This window comes from Typopeltis vanoorti, chromosome 5, assembly GCF_054136105.1.
Source record: "Typopeltis vanoorti isolate ZY-2024b chromosome 5, IOZ_Tvanoo_1.0, whole genome shotgun sequence".
NCBI classification, from domain to species: domain Eukaryota; kingdom Metazoa; phylum Arthropoda; class Arachnida; order Uropygi; family Thelyphonidae; genus Typopeltis; species Typopeltis vanoorti.
This window is the reverse complement of record NC_143553.1, coordinates 40,833,504-40,852,167: the sequence shown is the minus strand read 5'-3', so window position 1 is coordinate 40,852,167 and position 18,664 is coordinate 40,833,504. Positions and strand designations below refer to the sequence as shown.

Here is an 18,664-nt window from a genome sequence, read left to right as displayed (position 1 = left end):
CCACTGATGGAGCCCTCAGCAATGGTGGATAATTCTAAAGGATTTATTGCTCCTTGCAGTGAGGACAAATCATTTCCGATCTTTACGTCATACCATTGCATTATTCATCAAGAAGTATTGTTCAGCAAGTTGTTTCTTTTGGTCACATTATGAAAACAGTTCTAAAAATTAACTCAATTAGAGCCTTTCCTCTACAGCACCACCTAAGTCTTTCACTGAGAGGACCAATGATGTAACTAAAAAAGATCTTATTCTTAATTAAGTTCACTGACTAAGCAAAGGAGAATTACTTTTGCAATTTGGGTGTTCAGTTGAAGATATAAAAAGAATTTCTCAGTTCCAAAGGACAGAACTATGAGCAGTTAAGTGATCCATTTCGGTTAATGGATTGGGGGTTCATTTACAGATATGATAGAAAAATTAAATTATCTATACTTGGAACTCCAAGGAAAGGATAAACACATTGTGATGATAAGTTCAATCGGATAATTCAAAGAGAAGCTGACTTTGTAGATATATCATTTGGAGTGGAAATCTCTAAAATATTTCCTAAATCTAAAGAAAATGATTGACAACAGGGTTTGTCTCAGAATTGTTTGTTAAATCACTTAAAGTGCTTCAGGAAGAATTTGACAAGAGGTTTCAGCATTTCAACACCATTTGAGTTAAAAAAAAAAAAAAAAAAAAAAAAAAACTATATATACATTTTTTAAAACCCTTTTACAGACTTAAGTGTGATTGAAATTGCTGAACTCATTATTAACTTTAACAATAAAACAACAGAAGTAGAACTGGAAATAATAGTTCTCAGGAATGATACACACTAAAGTCATATAAAGGTGATAAACGTTTGGAGGTTGGTGGATAGAGAAAGATTTCCTGTTTTAAAAAGTTGTGCAAACAAGATAACGTCTTTATTTGGAGCAACATACTTATACAAGTCATTTTTTTCCACCATGAACATCATATTGAAAGTTTATTTTTCACTTGGTTAGACTATAATAAATTTAGTTTAATCCTTTATCCAGGTGTGAGCAAACAAAGTTTGCACCTGAAAATATCTTCAGGACTGGGGTAAGGTAGTACAACACCGGTCAACTCATAGCAAAGGTGGACCAAGCTAACATCACTCCTATCTCAGTATCTCCCATAATGCAAAACACATCTCCTTAAGGATATGTATAATGTTATGCATTAAGGGAAGGGCCACTACCCAGACTAGTTTCAACCTTTATTGAGGTTTCATCAGCGGGAACTAGGCCCAATAGTGGAGATATCAGGCAGAAGCAATGGCGTGGTCATCTTTACCTATAGGAGTTGCCAAAAGGTGTGCCACCATTTTATTAAATTACTCCGGATTTAAAAAAAGATGTTGAAAGTTTATTTTTCACTTGGTTAGACTATAATAAATTTAATTTAATCCTTTATCCAAGTCTGAGCAAACAAAGTTTGCGCCTGAAAATATCTTCAGGACTGGGGTAAGGTAGTACAACACTGGCAACTCGTAGCAAAGGTGGACCAAGCTAACAGTGGCTGGGCCACCTTTTTATTAAATTACTCTGGATTTTTTGCAATATCTTTCTCTAAATCTGGAGTAATTTAATAAAAAGGTGACACACCTTTTGGCAACTCCTATAGGTAAAGATGACCTCACCATTGCTTCTACCTGGTATCTCCACTATTGGGCCTGGCTCCCACTCTGATGAGACCTCAATAAAGGTCGAAACTAGTCTGGGTAGTGGCCCTTCCCTTAATGCATAATATTATACATATCTGCAAGGAGATGTGTTTTGCATTATGGGAGATACTGAGATAGGAGCGATGTTAGCTTGGTCCACCTTTGCTACGAGTTGCCCAGTGTTGTTACTACCTTACCCCAGTCCTGAAGATATTTTCAAGTGCAAACTTTGTTTGCTCACACTTGGATAAAAGATTAAACTAAATTTATCATGAACATCATAAAATCTAAACATAGATCATGACTAAAGGATAAACATCTCGACGTTGTTTGCAAACTGCAACATCTTATATTCCCAACTACAAAAGAGTTGTCAGTGATATGCAACTCCAAGGATCCCATTAAAATCCATTTTTCTTCACAATTTATTTAATTTGTTTAAAATATTTTTGTTCCTTTTCAATAAAAAAATTACAATGATCCTTCTGTTTATTTATCTTGATTGTTTGATTGCTTTAAGAAAGATGATGGGGTAGGGGGAGAGGAGTAACCCCCTGTACTGTTTCCTCATCTTAAAAGTGCTCTGGAGCTCAAAAAAAAAAAGGTTGGTAATTCCTGCCTTAAAGGATTAGAATGCGATGTACATCGCATTCAGGGGGGATAGACAGGATAGGAAGATCAGGGGAGTATTGCTAATCATAGCAGAAAAATGAAATCCATCAAGGGCAGAAATCTCAAATTGTAAAGTATTATGAATAATAATGCAGCCAATGAGTTCAAAGCTGTTTAGTATGAAATAGAGTTCATCTGAAAAAGGAATGAACTGCATAGACAATCTCATGATACAAGGAACATCATTATGGGAATATAGATCGGAGAGAGAGAGGAAAAAGCATGAAAGACAGAGGAAAGAGAATTTATCCCTTAACTGCTGAGGGATAAACTACTTTGAGAAAGGGACTCTGTTGCAAGAATATGGGATTTAATAATAGCATCTGAGAACAATAATGCAGTTTTGAGTTGGGAGGTGACAGATCACACAAGAGCTTTGATTATTTGACAAATGTTAACATAAGCTGAGAAGGCAGTTTGAAGAAGCAATGAGTAGTTCTCTGGAATAAGTAGTAGTAGAGAAATCGGCAGTATATGGAAAGTAGTAAAGGGAATTCTGAAAGTAGCTATACCTGTCAGCATCCCTAGAGTTATGAGAATAAATCACCATCATCAATTTCCTGATATATACCCCCAAGGGGTGTTCAGAATAAATCGCATAGGAGTTAAATGGATAAATGATACTGAACACCCCCTTGGAGGTATATATCAGGAATTTGATGATGATGATTGGTGGTGATTTATTCTCATACTCTAGGGATGCTGTCAGGTATAGCTACTTTCAGAATCCCATTCACTGAAAACTGATTAAAAAGAGAATATAGATCTAATACTGGGAATGAAGTGATAACTAGGTCCAAGAACATTATAAAAAGCATCTTAAAAAGATGATAGCCTTGGTGATGAAGGCAAAAATCAGACTATGAAAAGAAGTAAAAAGCTTGAATAAGCTGAGAAAAATTAGAAATGTTTTACAGTGTGGCAAGTAAAAGGAAGAATGACCGTGAAAGAATAACCGTAATGAATTGGGATGTATGAAAGTGTCATCATACACACCAGAATTGGCTGAGTTATTGATTGATCACTTTGGTATTTTGTACATTCCTCCCAAACCCTGGATTCCAAGAGGGGGGGGAGGGAATTCAATGAATAAATAGAGGTAGATGAGTTGGTATTGAAGCTTGATGTCATTTCAAGGAGCAATATAGGCACTTTTGAATAAGTCTTCCTCCCTGGAGGAATCTGCATAATAATAATGCTGATTCTATTTGATGTTCATATGGCATTCCAATTAAATTCATCTCTGTTGAAATATTACAAACTGTTGATGGATCTTGGTTAATTGCTGTTAAAATATTTTATAACTATCAGTTAACTACTGTCAGTCTAATAAATGTTATATGTATAATTTATTCTTTTATAGTAGCAAATGCATAAATCATTATTATTATTATTCCAAGACACCTCCAAAGAATCGTGGGAGGGCATGCTACCCATTACACAACTCATTGTCTCCCCAACTTAATCCTCCACTTACATTACTCCCACAACACCATCAGTGTTAGGAAAAGGCAAATGAACACTGAGCAACCCAACATACTAATAAAGGCTCAGTGTATTATTTTGTAAAAGGAATCTCAAGACTAATTGCAGGAAACCTGCACTAGCCATTATCCATACTTTGTGAATATTGGCTAGAAGAAGAGTATGAGAAGTAGATTTTTTACATGGAGAGTTGTTGAAGAGTGGAACATATTGCCAGAGTATATTGTGAATGCAGGAGTGTAAATGATTTCAAAGTTCAATATGATGTTCTGCTTGATTGATTGATTGGTCCTCCTACGATGAGTCTACCGACTCCATGGAGGTTATTATTACGTGATGGAGTCAGACTCGTCGTGGGAGGTACACACTATCACATACAAAGCTCATGCAACTCTGCCTTAAATTCATTCAATGTATCTACATTCACAACACACTCAGGCAATGCATTTTAGTCACTAACCACTTCCATGTAAAGAAACTGCTTCTTACTCCTATGATCACACGTATAGTTTCCAGGAATGGCTTCTTGTTCTACACCTCTTTCTCCCTCTCCCATTCTATGAAATATCTCTTCCATGTCAACCTGATAACAACCCCTGATTAAGTTATGTCTCAATCTTATCCCTCTCTCTTATTCATGAAGCTTTGCAATTTAATTCTCTCAATCTGTCCTCATACTTCACATTCCAAAGACCACTGACCACTTCATGAATCTTCTCTAGATACAACAACAACAATCTAGCATATCCTCATCATGAAAACCTGGAGACCAAATCTGTGCACAATAATTCATATGAAGCCTGATCAAGGCCTTATACACCGGTATCATGATCTCTTTATTTCTGCATGTCAGGGTCCTCTGTATCATTGCCATTGTCTCATGACATCTTCACAACACTTGTGCATCATGGCCCCTGAATTTCAGGTCCTTGTCCACTACCATTCCCAGATCTCTCATCTCCTCTGAAGTTTCCCTATCAGGTGTATACTTTGCATCCCATCGTCGCTTGCCTAATTCCAGAACCTTGCACTTTGCAGCATTGAACTGATAGTTCCACTTACCTTCCCATTCATGCAGTCTATTCAAGTCCTCATGTAAGGCTATAACATCTGCTTGACTCTGCATTGCTCTCCCCAATTTTTCATTATCTGCAAACAGCTGCATATCACCAGTTGAACCTATCCCAATATCATTAATATACAAATTGAACAACTATGGTCCCAAAACTGATCCCTGCTGCACACCACTACTGACCTTCCTTTTTCAGGATACTGCACCCCCACACACATACAGCTTTGATACATATCTGACAGCCAGTTACTGATCCAACTCCGAAGTCTGTTATCCAATCCCATCTATTTCAATTTATTTAACAGCTTGTTGTGTGGCAGTCTATCAAAAAGCTTTTACTAAATCTAAGTACTGTATACCACTGTATATGCATCTCCCTTGTCCAAGACATTTGTCACCTTGTTATAGTACATAAGTTAGTAAAGCATGATCCCCCTTTAACAAACCCATGTTGACAACCATAGAGAATACTGCTGTTTTCAACCCATTTCTGTATCCTAGTTCTCACCAATTTCTAGTACCTACACCACAACTCCTGATATACAGATTTGCCTATAATTTGTAGCCACAGTGGAACAATTTTTACCTTCTTTCCACTCCCTTATAATCTGTGCTGTTGTAAGATGCTTATTAAACATGCCACTGCCTATTGTCAGTTCCCTGGAACATTCCCTTAGGACACCTGGTGATATGCCATCAAATCCTATTGCCTTATTGACATGAAGTTTATTTCTTCGTATACCTCCTGTCACTCATAATTAAGCCATTTGTCATTCTCCTGAATTTCTCATGATTTCACCCTGATAAGGATCAAACACCTTTATAAATTGATCACTGAATACCTCCACAGTGTTTTCTGCAGTAGTTGCCATTTTCATCCATTATCATCATCTTACCATAATCATTCTTCTTTCTACTTGCCACATATCTAAAAAAAAACTCTAGCATTTTTCTGCTCATACTGCGCTTCTGTTGTCCTTACTAAGTCCCTCCTGGCTTGCTCTTTATGCTTTTCGTGGAACTGTACCATTATTCATCTTGTACTGCCTCCAAAGTGCCTTCTTCCAGATTTCATAATCCTCTCATTCATCCATTTTACACCTACCTTATTCATCCTTTTGATCTTTGGAATATACTCACGCAGTGTTATGTATTTTGTCACTTCCCAAGCAACATTTATTTTCCCTTACTCAATTCTTCATGGAATTGAGCAGTAAGCTCCACGTATTGAGCAGCATAGTTCCACTTGTCATCTAAGCGTGTTGTAATCATCGGCTTTTTGTACTTCCACATACTTCCTTTCCTCACAGAAGTCTACATATGGCTAGCCATGACCCAGGTGATCACTTCATGAGTACTCTCACCAACTGGAGGAAAGTATTGAGCAGCATTGTTCCACGCTGTCATCTAAGCTTGTTATAATCATCGACTTTTTGTACTTCCACATATATCCTTTCCTCGCAGAAGTCTACATATGGCTAGCCACGACCCAGGTGATCACTTCATGAGTACTCTCACCAACTGGAGGAAAGTGAAAAACTTCACTCACAATTACATCCTCCGATGAAATAATCAGATGTAGAACTCTCGGTCTTCACTCTTGCCCTTCATGTGCTGCCTGAGATAGTTATCTCTCAAGAACTCAAATTCATTTCCTTTATTCCCAAATGCTATCTTTTCATTTCAATCTATACTGCCAAAAATCACCCTTAATAATTACTCTTCCTTTATTCACTAAACCAAGTTTTATATATTTCTTCATCACCACTGTCCACATCCTCTGACCTATAGCAACATCCAATTAAATATGTCTTCATGTTAACCTCCACTTCACACCACGCTGCCTCATAACCATTGTCATTATTTCCATCTTTCATGTCTACGTTATGTGGACATAATTCCCCTACTGTCATCAGCAGCACTCCTACTCCCTTCTTGTCTTTTCTATCCTCACAACCTTCCATTCCATTCGCTTTAGGATATCAGCTTCATTTTGGAGTGAATCAACTGAATCAGTGAAACCATTTCATCTCCCTTATTTCTGATACTTCTGGCATTTGTAAATAAACACAGCAGTTCACTTTTAGGTCTATAATTAGCCAGCCCTATCCAAGCCACTTACACTTGTTGGTTGTGATTTCCCTACTACATCTGCCCTTACCCAATCATTTTTATCACTGCTTACCTCATATCTGCTCAGTCTTAACTTCCTCACTCATATCCTGATCTGTTCCATTTCTGTGCTGGTCATCTCTAAGTATGTAGTCTATCTCCACTCCTCTTTATTATCTATATTAATAATATTATAAGAGAGTGGAGGGAAACAACCAGTTTTGGCATTCACATAAATTATTACACCAACATCGATACAACTTTATTCGTTGATGATGATCAGGTTCTAATTGAAGATAACAAAGAAGATTCATTACAGCAAGCAGCCTTTTCATTAAATGAAATAGCAAAAACATACAATATGGAAATCTCCACTTCCAAAACCAAAGTCATGGCATTTAAAGGCTGAGACCCAATTAGAAAGAAAATTTGCATCAACGATATTATAGAACAGGTTCTAGGCTACCACTTATCTTATTATGAAAGAGAGAAAGACATGCAACATAACATAGGCAATCATATAGGAATTACAAAAACTATTAATCAGATATTCAGTCCAAATTTAATAAGCAAAAAAACAAGAATAAGAATCCATAATTCAATAGCAAGACCTATCCTAACATATGTATGGTTCAGAAGTCTGGACCATAACTTAAGCAGATAAAAAAAAAAAAAAAAAAAAAAAAAAAGAGCTCTGAAATGAGATTCATGCACAAAACAGCTTGATGGATACCATAGACTACACTTCAAGAGAAATAGCAATATCTTAAAGGAACTTCAGGTGATATCTGTTTTAGACTACATTGATCTTTTTGATAGTTAATATTTTGTTCTTTTCACTAAATATGATACATTATGTTTAGCAGAACTCAATTATGCAAAAAATTATAAAACGCGGTTTAAAAACAATGACTAAGTCTCCACGCTTCATGCTTTTGATGTCACGCATGCTCTTCAATTTGTTTAACTGATTTTTAGGTCGTTACTGCATTCTTTTGTTTTAGCATTTAATGTTAGTATAACCTTTCTCATCTTGAAAAATCCACAGACCCTAGCTGGTGAAACTTGTCGATGATTATGTATATATGTTTATCAAAATCATGGTCCAATAAATCCAATATAATGTATCATATTTACATTGATCTTTAGAGAGAGAGAGAGAGAGAGAGAGACAGAGACAACATACAGAAAGAATGAGTGAAGGAAGACTCCTCAGAGAGAGCAAGAGAGACATCGATATTGACCTCAAGGGAGAAAGAATGGAGGACGGCCTTTGAAAAAATGGGAAGAGACTGTAACAGGCCACTAGGCCTATTACTGGAAAGGAAGAAGAAGAATATTATTATACAGGTATCTCCATGGAATCAGGAGACTTATTGTGGGAGATCCATTTATTCACACACTAGTCATCATTCATACTACTTCTTAAACTCATTCCCTGATGAATCACCCATAACCACCTCAGGCAACCCATTCACCAGCCTTCAACCAAAAGGCCTAGTTCTTAATACCCTTGCTAACCACACTCTTTTCAGCTTCCACCAGTGACCCTTGTTCTCTCCCTTCTTGCTGCATAATGAAAAAAAAAAATCTTGAGTATCCTATAAAACTCCTTTTATAACGTAAATGCTTCTATTATGTCTCCTCTTTTTCATATATCAGCTAATTTTTGAAGCCATGCTCATTGGAAGCATTTCACAGACATGCCACAATCTTTGTTGCCTGCCTCTGGATCTTCTCCACAACTTCACCACAGAATCTGGGAGTCCAGATCTGTGTGCAGTAGTCCAGATGTGGCATTATTAAAGACTTATATAAGGGAAAAATAATCTCTCTATCCTGCTTGTATGTTCTTCAACAATCACATAATATGATGTGCTGTTTTGATTATCTTTGCAATATGCCCTCTAAGCTTCAGCTCCCTGTCTGCAATTGCACTCAAGTCTCTGTCCTCATCAGTTTTCTCCAGTTCAGTTCTATCAATATAGTACACAGCTTCTGATCTCTTCCCTAAGTGCATTATAAACAACAAATTGCATGATAACGACAGTAATTAATTTTAATGAAAGTACAGATATTTCATACTGAAAATAACAGTAAATCATCATTGTGTATAGAAACAAGCAAAATCAAAGAACAGGAATAAGGTAAATAAAACAATCGGCTTACTAATTAAAAACACTTACTATGAGCCAGAAATTAATATTAATAAATAATATTGAAATTATTTATGATGTTTACATAAAATGAGAATCTTCCAAACTCTTGTGGAGAGATGGAGAAGATGAGCTTCATCCCACCGGATACTGTGTTTAGTGTCAGTACTATGCCGTGCCAAACCAGACTTTTAAGATTTCGCATATTCAATGTAATATTGATGTTCATTAATTCATTTTTCCACTGAATGGCATGTCTACCCAAAGTATGTCAAATTATATTCACAAGGAGTCTGGTAAACACTTAAGGATTCTTCAAAGACTACAGGTTCCAATCTGTTCTATTTCTGGTATCTCTGAACCTATTGGTAGAATTTTGAAGTATCACTTTATTCCCACATATTTTCCCATCAAGAAAATTTCTTATCTGTTACCATCTACAAATGACAAACTATCACCTCTACTTCAGCTGGTGCTAAAGACAGAGGTGACAGTTTTTCCTTGTGAATATAATTTAACATACTTTGTGCAGACAGGCCATTCTGTGGAAAAAAGAAATAATGAACATCATTATTACATTGAATACAGGAAACCTCAAGTCTGGTCTGGCACAGTATCCAGTGCAAATGAAGCTTGTCTTCAGAGAAAGTTGTGAAACTCTTTTACATCAGCCTGACCCCTCCCAAAGAAAAAGTATTTTATGTAAACATCAAAAATAGTTTTAATGTTTTATATAGTTTAGTTTAATAGTTTTAATGCCAACCTGGTTGGCCAAGTGGTTAGCATATCTGTTCTCCAGCTGGAAGGCTGTGGGTTCGAAATGTTGGTGTAGTTGACATGGTTTGCTGGAGTTGGTGGAGACTGAGAGTTGTAAAGTGGGTCCCCTCCCTCGATGAATCTTTGGACCTCCTTAGAGAGATGTCACATAATAATAAAAATATTGTTTATTAATATTAATTTTTACCTCACCCATTTTTTAATTGGTAAACCAATTGTTGTATGTACCTTGTGTTCCTGTTTTTGATTTGCATGTTTCTATACACACCCTGATATTGTACTTTATTTTCAGTATGAAATATCTGTACTTTCATTAAAGTTAGTTACTGTGGCTATTGTGTAATTTGTTGTTTATAGTTATGCCACAGGTGCCTTTTTAAAGATTAGACAAAGCGCATTACTTTACACTTGTTCACATTAAACTGGTAGCCATTTACCTTTGTCCATGCTACTAGTTTGTTTTCCTGCAGGAGATCTCTGCATCATCTTCATTTACCATTGCTCTTTCCAGTTTAGCATTGCCAACAAACAACTGAATATTTCCTGTAAAATCATTTCCTATATCAATATAAAAATTAAACAGAGGACCAAGTACTGAGCCAAGTAAGGAGTTGAGTCCAGGAGAAGGCAAGTGACCAGTGGACCAAGTACTGATGCTTCTCTTGAACTCAACTCCTCCATAAACCACTTTGATATCTGCTTATCAGCCACCCTCTAATCTAAATCACCAGATTTATATCTATTCCTATTTTTTCTAATTTATGCAATAGTGTTCTATGTGGAATCTTGTCAGATGCTTTTGCAAAGTATAGCAATATCACTGAGTAGCCAGTTCCCTTATCTAACTCCATTGTCACTTGATTATAAAAAGTAAGCAGATTATTAGGGTAAGACACTACCCTTGACAAAACTGTGTTGTCCCTTATAGAGTACCCTATTCCTATCCACCCAGTCCTGAATTCTGTCTTTCCCAATTTCTCCAATACTTTAACCAATCCTAAGATGCTGATTGGTCTATAATTTGCTACTTCTGTCCTGGAACATCCTTTATGCATTTGGACTATATTGCTTCTTTCCACTCCAGTGGCACCTTTCCACTACTGAGGATTAAAATAAACAGCTTTGTCAGATTAGCTGATAATTTCCTTGCACATTCTTGTAATACATGGGCTGATCAAATGGCTGTGTTTGTATTGAGGTTCTGCAATATTTTCATTGCAGAACCTCTATACCAATTGCCATTGCAATGTCTACACCTAGATGGTACTCTCCTGCAAAATGCTCATTCAGTAATTCAACTATTTGGTTTGATTTTGTTACCTCCCCACCTTCAGCACTTTTCAAAGTCATTCTTCCATAGTCATTCCTCCTTTTACTTGCCACATACCAAAAGAACTCCTCAGGGTTTCTTTTGACCTTGTCAGCTAGCTCTGTCATAATTAACTTTGGCCTTCCTTACCATATCAGTCACCCTTCTTGCCTGCACTTTATACTACCCATGGGAATTCTGATCACCTCTTTCTTTATAATCCCTCCATAACCTTTTCTTTGTGTGCAATTCCTGCTTAATGAAACTATTCATCCAGCTAACTCCTACCTGATTTATCTTTCTGACTATGCATACATTCCAATACTATGTTCTTCATACATTCTTTTACTTATTCTATGTTATCGTTTCCTATTTTCATTTGAATTGTTTCCTTTTCTTCTTATTACCATTAGTTTTGTTTTACTAAAATTTATTTTCATATAATATTTGTTACTTTTTGATGCGGTTTGGTCAAAATATTTTGTAATTTTTCTTGGCTGCCTAGTGATAACTGTCATCATCATACTTTAAGTGTGTTATATTTCTATCATGTGATTACACGTTATATATCTTGGTATGCATAAAAATAGATATACACATGCTATATATCTTGATTATACTTTTATTTTTTATTTTTTGCATAAGTACTGTTTTAAGTAATTTTTAATTAACAGTTATGATATACCATAGTTATTTAACCAAAGTTGTTAAAGAAATATTTTCAATAATAAAATTATTTATTTTTTATTCTTGTGAATATGTATTTCTAAGGATCAGTACCATAGTTATGAGCTGTTTGAAATCACATCTTTGCAAAAATTTGAAATGTACAGTATGTTTTAAATGGAATTGCCCATCAAGATTCTGATCAAGGTGCATGTTGCAATTATTTGCATATTTCATAAATGTAACTAGTTAATGAATGATCTTTATATTAAATTGGTCTTTATTTTTCTCTCAGTTATTAGTAAAGAAACTGTTCAATTCCTCCCATTACCTTCTAATGTTAGAGAAGGAAATCTTCCTCGGAATTGCTCTTTCAATACTCTGAAAAAAGAATTTCATATATCTGATGCTATGGATTTTATCAAAGCAGGAGTTGAGGTTAGTTCTTTCTTTTTTATTATTTTTGTTTTATTAGTATGTGAAATGCTTATTGTTTTGTTTATTGAAGAAGTGAAATCAGACATTTGCAAAATCTCTTATGATAGGACTGCAAATAGTTTTCAGGTAGAACTCAAATTTTGCAGAAGTTTACATGTTAAATATGTACTTTATAAATTGCAAACGCTCCTTTAAAGAATTTTCAAAAAAAATTGTCATTTTATATCATGTAAAAAAAAGCTTCATTGATTTTTTTCAAGCAAATTTGGCAGTTGAATCATACTATATGATTCAAAAATGAATGAATCAGGTTTATCTAAGTTTTTCATTAGTATGCCAAACATTTGCATGCAAATGTTATTCACAGAAATGACCAAAAAGCTTCATCCGAGACATTTAGTTTGATAGAAATTTCAGCCATGGCACAAACTGCAATTGAGTGATACATTGTTGTAGTCTGTTCAAGATATGTTTTCCCATGTCCTAATTATCCCGATTTTTTTCAAGCAAATTTGGCAGTTGAATCATACTATATGATTCAAAAATGAATGAATCAGGTTTATCTAAGTTTTTCATTAGTTCCCTCATTCTGCTTCCAAATGATATATTGTATGCCTTATTGTTTTTATAATGTGCCTTCTAAAACGTTGCTTTCTTACTCTCCCCATACATATTAACATCATCAAACTCCTATGTACCCTTGAGTTGTACAGGATATTTGTTAGTATTACATGAAAATATTACATCATTACTAACTTCCTATTGAAAATTTCCTCCAAATTAATCTGTTATCCATGAAGACTCTATTATTATCAGATCTTATATTTGATTCTAAGACAAATCTTACTTCATCAATATCCATATCTTACTTCATCAATCCAGGTGGATCTTCGTCTTCCTCTGGCTCTTTTTTCTTGTCATCCAGACAAAAAAATTATTTTGCTAACTTTTCCTTTCCCATTCTATCTAAATGACCATACCACCTGAAATTATCTCTAAGAGTCCAGTCCAGTGTCATGTTCTTTCTTAATATCCTCATTTTTAATACGATACTGCCATTGCAGAACTCTCATAACTGTGATCTCCAGTCTGTGATCAAGTGTTTTATTTCTAATCCAGCTCTCAGAACCATAGGATAAAATTGGTTTGAGCACACCTTGTATACATCTAGTTTAGTGTTTAAGTAATTTCTCTCTTATTGCATATGAAGTTATTCAGTTTACTTTGCATTCTACCATCTTTGCTGCTACTGTTGTCTATTTCTATATTTAATTTGCATCTTCACTAAAACTTGTGCCTAAAGAGCCAAAATGTTTTCTATAGGCTTTGTTCAGGATGCAGTTGTTTTCAGTATTTCTGCTCATTTTCATTGTTCTTCGTTTATTGTCGATTATCATACCAAATTTATTACAGCAGTTAGTCAATTTAGTCAGGGATTCCTCTGACTTGTACTGGGTTTATTTAGAAGTATAACATTTGCATAAAGTAAAGAGCTGAGCTTAACATATCCAATTTTGATATCAGGTTTTATACTGTTTTTCCTTCATAATGTGATCCCTATAGATGATGAATAAGAGTGGAGATAGCATGTATCCCCCCCTTCTTGCTACTGATTTTACATCAAACCATCACACTATATTTCTTTCAATTCTAACTGCTGACTTACAACTTTAATATAGACTGTGTATTGCTCTGTATAATGTTCCATTTTTATCTTGCTCAAAACTAAATGATCACTTCCTGTTTCAAATCCTCTGTGTACTATTGTGTCTGGCATGAAGATATCACTATCAGTTATAACATAGTCATTGAGACTTTATTTCTTGCATCTTCTCTCCTTGTAATTTGTGCCTATCTTTATGTTGGATCATGGTGTTAGTCATAACTAGTCTGTGTCCTGAAACAGAAATCCAGTAGGTACTTAGTCATTATTAGTTTTGCACTTTTCTCTTGATTTTCCTAAAACGTGTATCGTCATTTCCTATTCTGTTGTTTTAGATCTATAACAAGGACCAACTTTTCCTTTTGTGGCAGCTGCCTTCTTTAATGCCTTGAAAAAATTCCTCCACTTCTTTAGTAAAACTTTTTGTGGTAGATAATGATAAACAATATCTACTTGATATTGTTTATCATTCATGAATATTATTCTCATATTTTGTTAAGTACTATAGCTACTCCCTCTTTTCCCTGATAGTTGCTGCTTAAATATAACTAGGTATTTGTTACTTAGAAAAATCTCACCTGTTTGCCTTCAATTTTTGGTCACACTTATTATTTCGATCTGGTACTTATCCAGTTGTTCTGTTAATTCCGTTTCTTTTCTGTTGGTGATTCTTATGTTGATAGTGCCAATCCCGAACTCTGCTGATACTAAGTTGCAATATATTCCAGTAGCTTGCTGTTTGCCCTGGTACCCTGAGAAAAACAAGGGGCCTTGTTAAACTGGGCAGTGCTCCGACCAGCATGAAATGGCATTATGTTGCATCATTATGTTTATCTTAAGCCAATACAGAATACAGTTTTGTCAGTTAAATTCTAAATTGCCAGTCCATCCTTATTCATTCAGTATCCAGGTAGATACCTACTAATGGTGTGCAGCATGAGAAGTAAGGATTGGTCAGTAATCCTGGTTGGTTCTTCATATTCCTTAAAAATACATGTAACTCTCCTCCTAGTCATCCAGCTTTGACCTTTAAGCACTCCATATTTACATATAAGCAGTAAATATAAATATACTTTCTGTTGCTCACTTTCAGTAAAGCTTTTTATTGTTGATTTTCATATCAAACATCTTTTACCCCAAACATCTATAATGTTTTTTGATGAGAACTTTCTGAATTATACATGTATTCTATGTAACATTTTTTTTTCTGCCACTGTTTAAGCATTTCAGGTTTCTAATGATCATTTTCTATTTTCATTATTGAAATATAAGTGAATGTATTTCAAATGTATTTCCAGGTAATTTATAATTATAACATCATCTATAAAATAAAGAATTGAGCTCAATATCTCCAAATTTGATTTCAGGTTTATATCACTTTCTTTAATGTGATCCGTGTTGATTATGAATAACAATGACAATAGTGTTCAGCCTTCTTAATTCTGATTTAATATCAAGACATCATCTTCCTGTATATTCTGCAATTCCATCTGCTGATTTACAATTTAAATATAAGCTATATCTTGTAGTACGTAATTTTAATGTTTTGAGAATGCTGAAAACTGTGCTTTTTCAAGGTTAAAAAAACAAAGATTGTTATACACTAGTGATTTCTCAGTTGTCTTAAAATATTGGTATCACAAGCCTTTATTGGCTTGAGACCAGTTTTATCCTTCATCATTCTTTCTTATCCTTTTCTCAAGAATGCTTATATAGATCTTTTGTGTGAAGCTCAGTAATAAATGCCTCTTTGTTTTAATTTATATTTTGATTTTTGGAGTAAGAGTATATAAAAGTTTTACCCCAAACATCTATAATGTTTTTTGATGAGAACTTTCTGAATTATACATGTATTCTATGTAACATTTTTTTTTCTGCCACTGTTTAAGCATTTCAGGTTTCTAATGATCATTTTCTATTTTCATTATTGAAATATAAGTGAATGTATTTCAAATAGATTTGGAAGCACTGTGTAAAACTGGCTAAATAAGTCATGGGAAGACTTTGGTAAGAACATAGAAAATAAATATCAGTAATCTGGCAAAATATTCTGGAGGCTATTGAAACTTAGAAATGGAGGAAAGAGTACAGTGAAAGAAGTCAGACATGATAAAGGTAATGTGAAAACTGAAGGTAAAGATATTCTAGATTTGGAGTAACCACTTTGAAAGATTGCCAAATGAAATGGGTAGTAACAGCACAGTAGTAGAAAACATTTAAAAGGAATGCAATCAGAAGTATACATCAGTACTTGAGGATAGAAAAAGGCCACCAAAAACCTAAAATGTAGAAGGCAGCCAGACTAAATGATATTCAACCAGAAATGCTCAAATATGAAAAAGGTTTTGTAGCAGGTATGCTACATAATTCAGGTCTGGACAGAGTGTCGAACTCAAGGCACCTCCATAGTGTAATTGGAAGAATGATGGTACATTGCACCTTTCATTTGGAAAAGAACCAAGGTTGATTCTCATCATGATGAGAGGTATCTCTATATGGGCTTTCTCAATTGAAGGTGAGTTAGCTGATCTCATATGGAGCCACCAGGGTTTTTTTTCTCCCAGAAACTTTTTTTTTTTTTTATCTTGTACAGGAAAATTGGCCATGAGAACACACAATTTACTGACAAAAAACATTCTAGTGGTAGCCATGGGTGGTAGATGGTGCTGTGCGTTGATGGTAGTAGTGTTGTGTAGTTGGAGAATTAAGTTAGGGAGATGGCTAGTTGTAATGGATAGTGTGCCCTCCTATGATGAGTCCTTGGACTTCTTGTAGGTGTCATATAATAATAATTAAATTGAATGAGAGAATTAGAGGAATTTTTCTACTGGATGCTCCTGGTAAGATTTAGGTAAGTATATTTGAGAAACGGTTAAGAAAAATTGCAGAAGGGAAGCTTGGAGAACAAGCTGGATTCAGGCCATATTTAGGTTGTCAGGATCAGATTTTTATGTGGAGACAAATTGTCGAAAATTCATGAGAATATAACAAGGATCTATATTTAAGTTTTGTCAATCTGGAAAAGACGTGTCAAGGGAAAAGCTATCCAGAATGCTACAGTTATATAGTGTAAATGTGACATTATATCGAGAAGTGCATGGTTTATATTTGAGTTGTAAGTCAGCAGTCAGAATTGAAGGAGATACAGGAAGATACTTTGCTATGTTAAATTAAGGGTGCAGATTATTTCCATTGTTATTCATCATCTATATCATCAGTTCCCAACCGGTGGTACACGTACTCCCGGGGGGGTACGTGCTGGGCCATTCAGGGTAACCAAAAAATAGGCAGTAATGGCAGAAAAACAATTAAAGTAAACAAAATGTAAAACATTAGTTATGGAACAATAAATGTTAAGTTTCAATCACTGCTAATGGAGACACTTCAAACCCTCTTGCAGTTTACTAATACTGAACTAATGGAGAGAACTTTTTCTTCTTACACCTTCATAAAAAATAAGTACCACAACAAGCTTAATGCAAGTCTGGATTTAAGACTCTATCTTGCATCTTTTGAGCCTGATTTCAAGAAACTAAGTGCATCAAAGCAAGCCAACGATCTCGCCAACAATATTTCATTCGGCTAGTGATCTGTATGTCAATTATTACAGACTTTCCAGATAACACAAATATTATTAATAATAATAAATCAAAAGTTTGTTAAATACTTGATCATCATTAACAATATTTAACATGAAGCTATACTTATTTCTGTGTTATGAATATTGTAAAATTAAATCTGTGGTTTGTACTTTTAGTGTAGTTATTTTTCTTTCCCTACTCATTACATTACTTCTACTATTTTACATTAAGATAGGCACTGAATAAAAGTGTCAGTATTTAAAAATAGCTGTTTTAAAAACAAGGGGTACAATTTATAGAAATGGGTTTAAAAGGGGTACACAAGCAGAAAAAGGTTGAGAACCACTGATCTATATGAATCGCATTGTAAAAGAAAGTGGTATTCAACCTGATAGTGGTATTCAACCAAGCTCTTTACATTACGCAAATGATATTATACTTCTAAATAAATCCAGTGAGAGTCTGCAGGATTCCCGGACAAACTGACTAACTTCTGTAATAAATTTGCCAATCAAAAATATCATGGAAAAATATTAAAATAATAATATAATAAAAAATAATAAATATTCCAATAAAAAAGCAATAAAAAAGACCATGCAAATAGGCAGAAACATTTGAAAACATCAACTGCATTCTGAATGAACATTCTATAGAACAGTAAAATATTTTGGCTATTTAGGCAATTCTTACTGAAGATGGCAAATTAAATTTGGAAATAAACAATAGAATAAGCAAAGTGGGTATGGTGGGGAGCCAGTTCTATAAATTTATATAGAATAAGAGAGAAATTAGATAAAACACTAAACCAGAAGTATACAAGATAGTGTTTAAGCCAGTTTTAATTTATGGATCTGATAGCTGAATTAGAAAAACACTTGATAAAAGATTGGAGATCACATATATGAGAAATTCTGAGAAAGACTAGGAGAGTATCATTCAGTAGTAGTAGTATCCTATTAAAAATGGAGCTATTATGAAAGAACATGACATTGTAATCATTGAGGAATGTGGTAGCAGAGCTAATCTCAAATGGCATGGCCACTTAAACAGAATGG

At 34.6% G+C, this 18,664-nt stretch overlaps 1 protein-coding gene across 3 annotated transcripts in view; it reads left to right on the top strand.

Annotated features, from left to right (window-relative positions):
- Window positions 1-18,664, top strand: part of Gpat4 (Glycerol-3-phosphate acyltransferase 4) — a 470,968-nt gene that overhangs the window by 41,528 nt on the left and 410,776 nt on the right. For all 3 annotated transcript variants that reach the window (XR_016548355.1, XM_090393085.1, XM_090393086.1), the window contains exon 3: window positions 12,223-12,365. Coding sequence is in view for 2 of the 3 variants with exons in the window: in XM_090393085.1 (XP_090249211.1) it covers window positions 12,223-12,365 (143 nt within the window). In the remaining variant the exon portion in view is untranslated. The remainder of the gene's footprint in view (window positions 1-12,222; window positions 12,366-18,664) is intronic.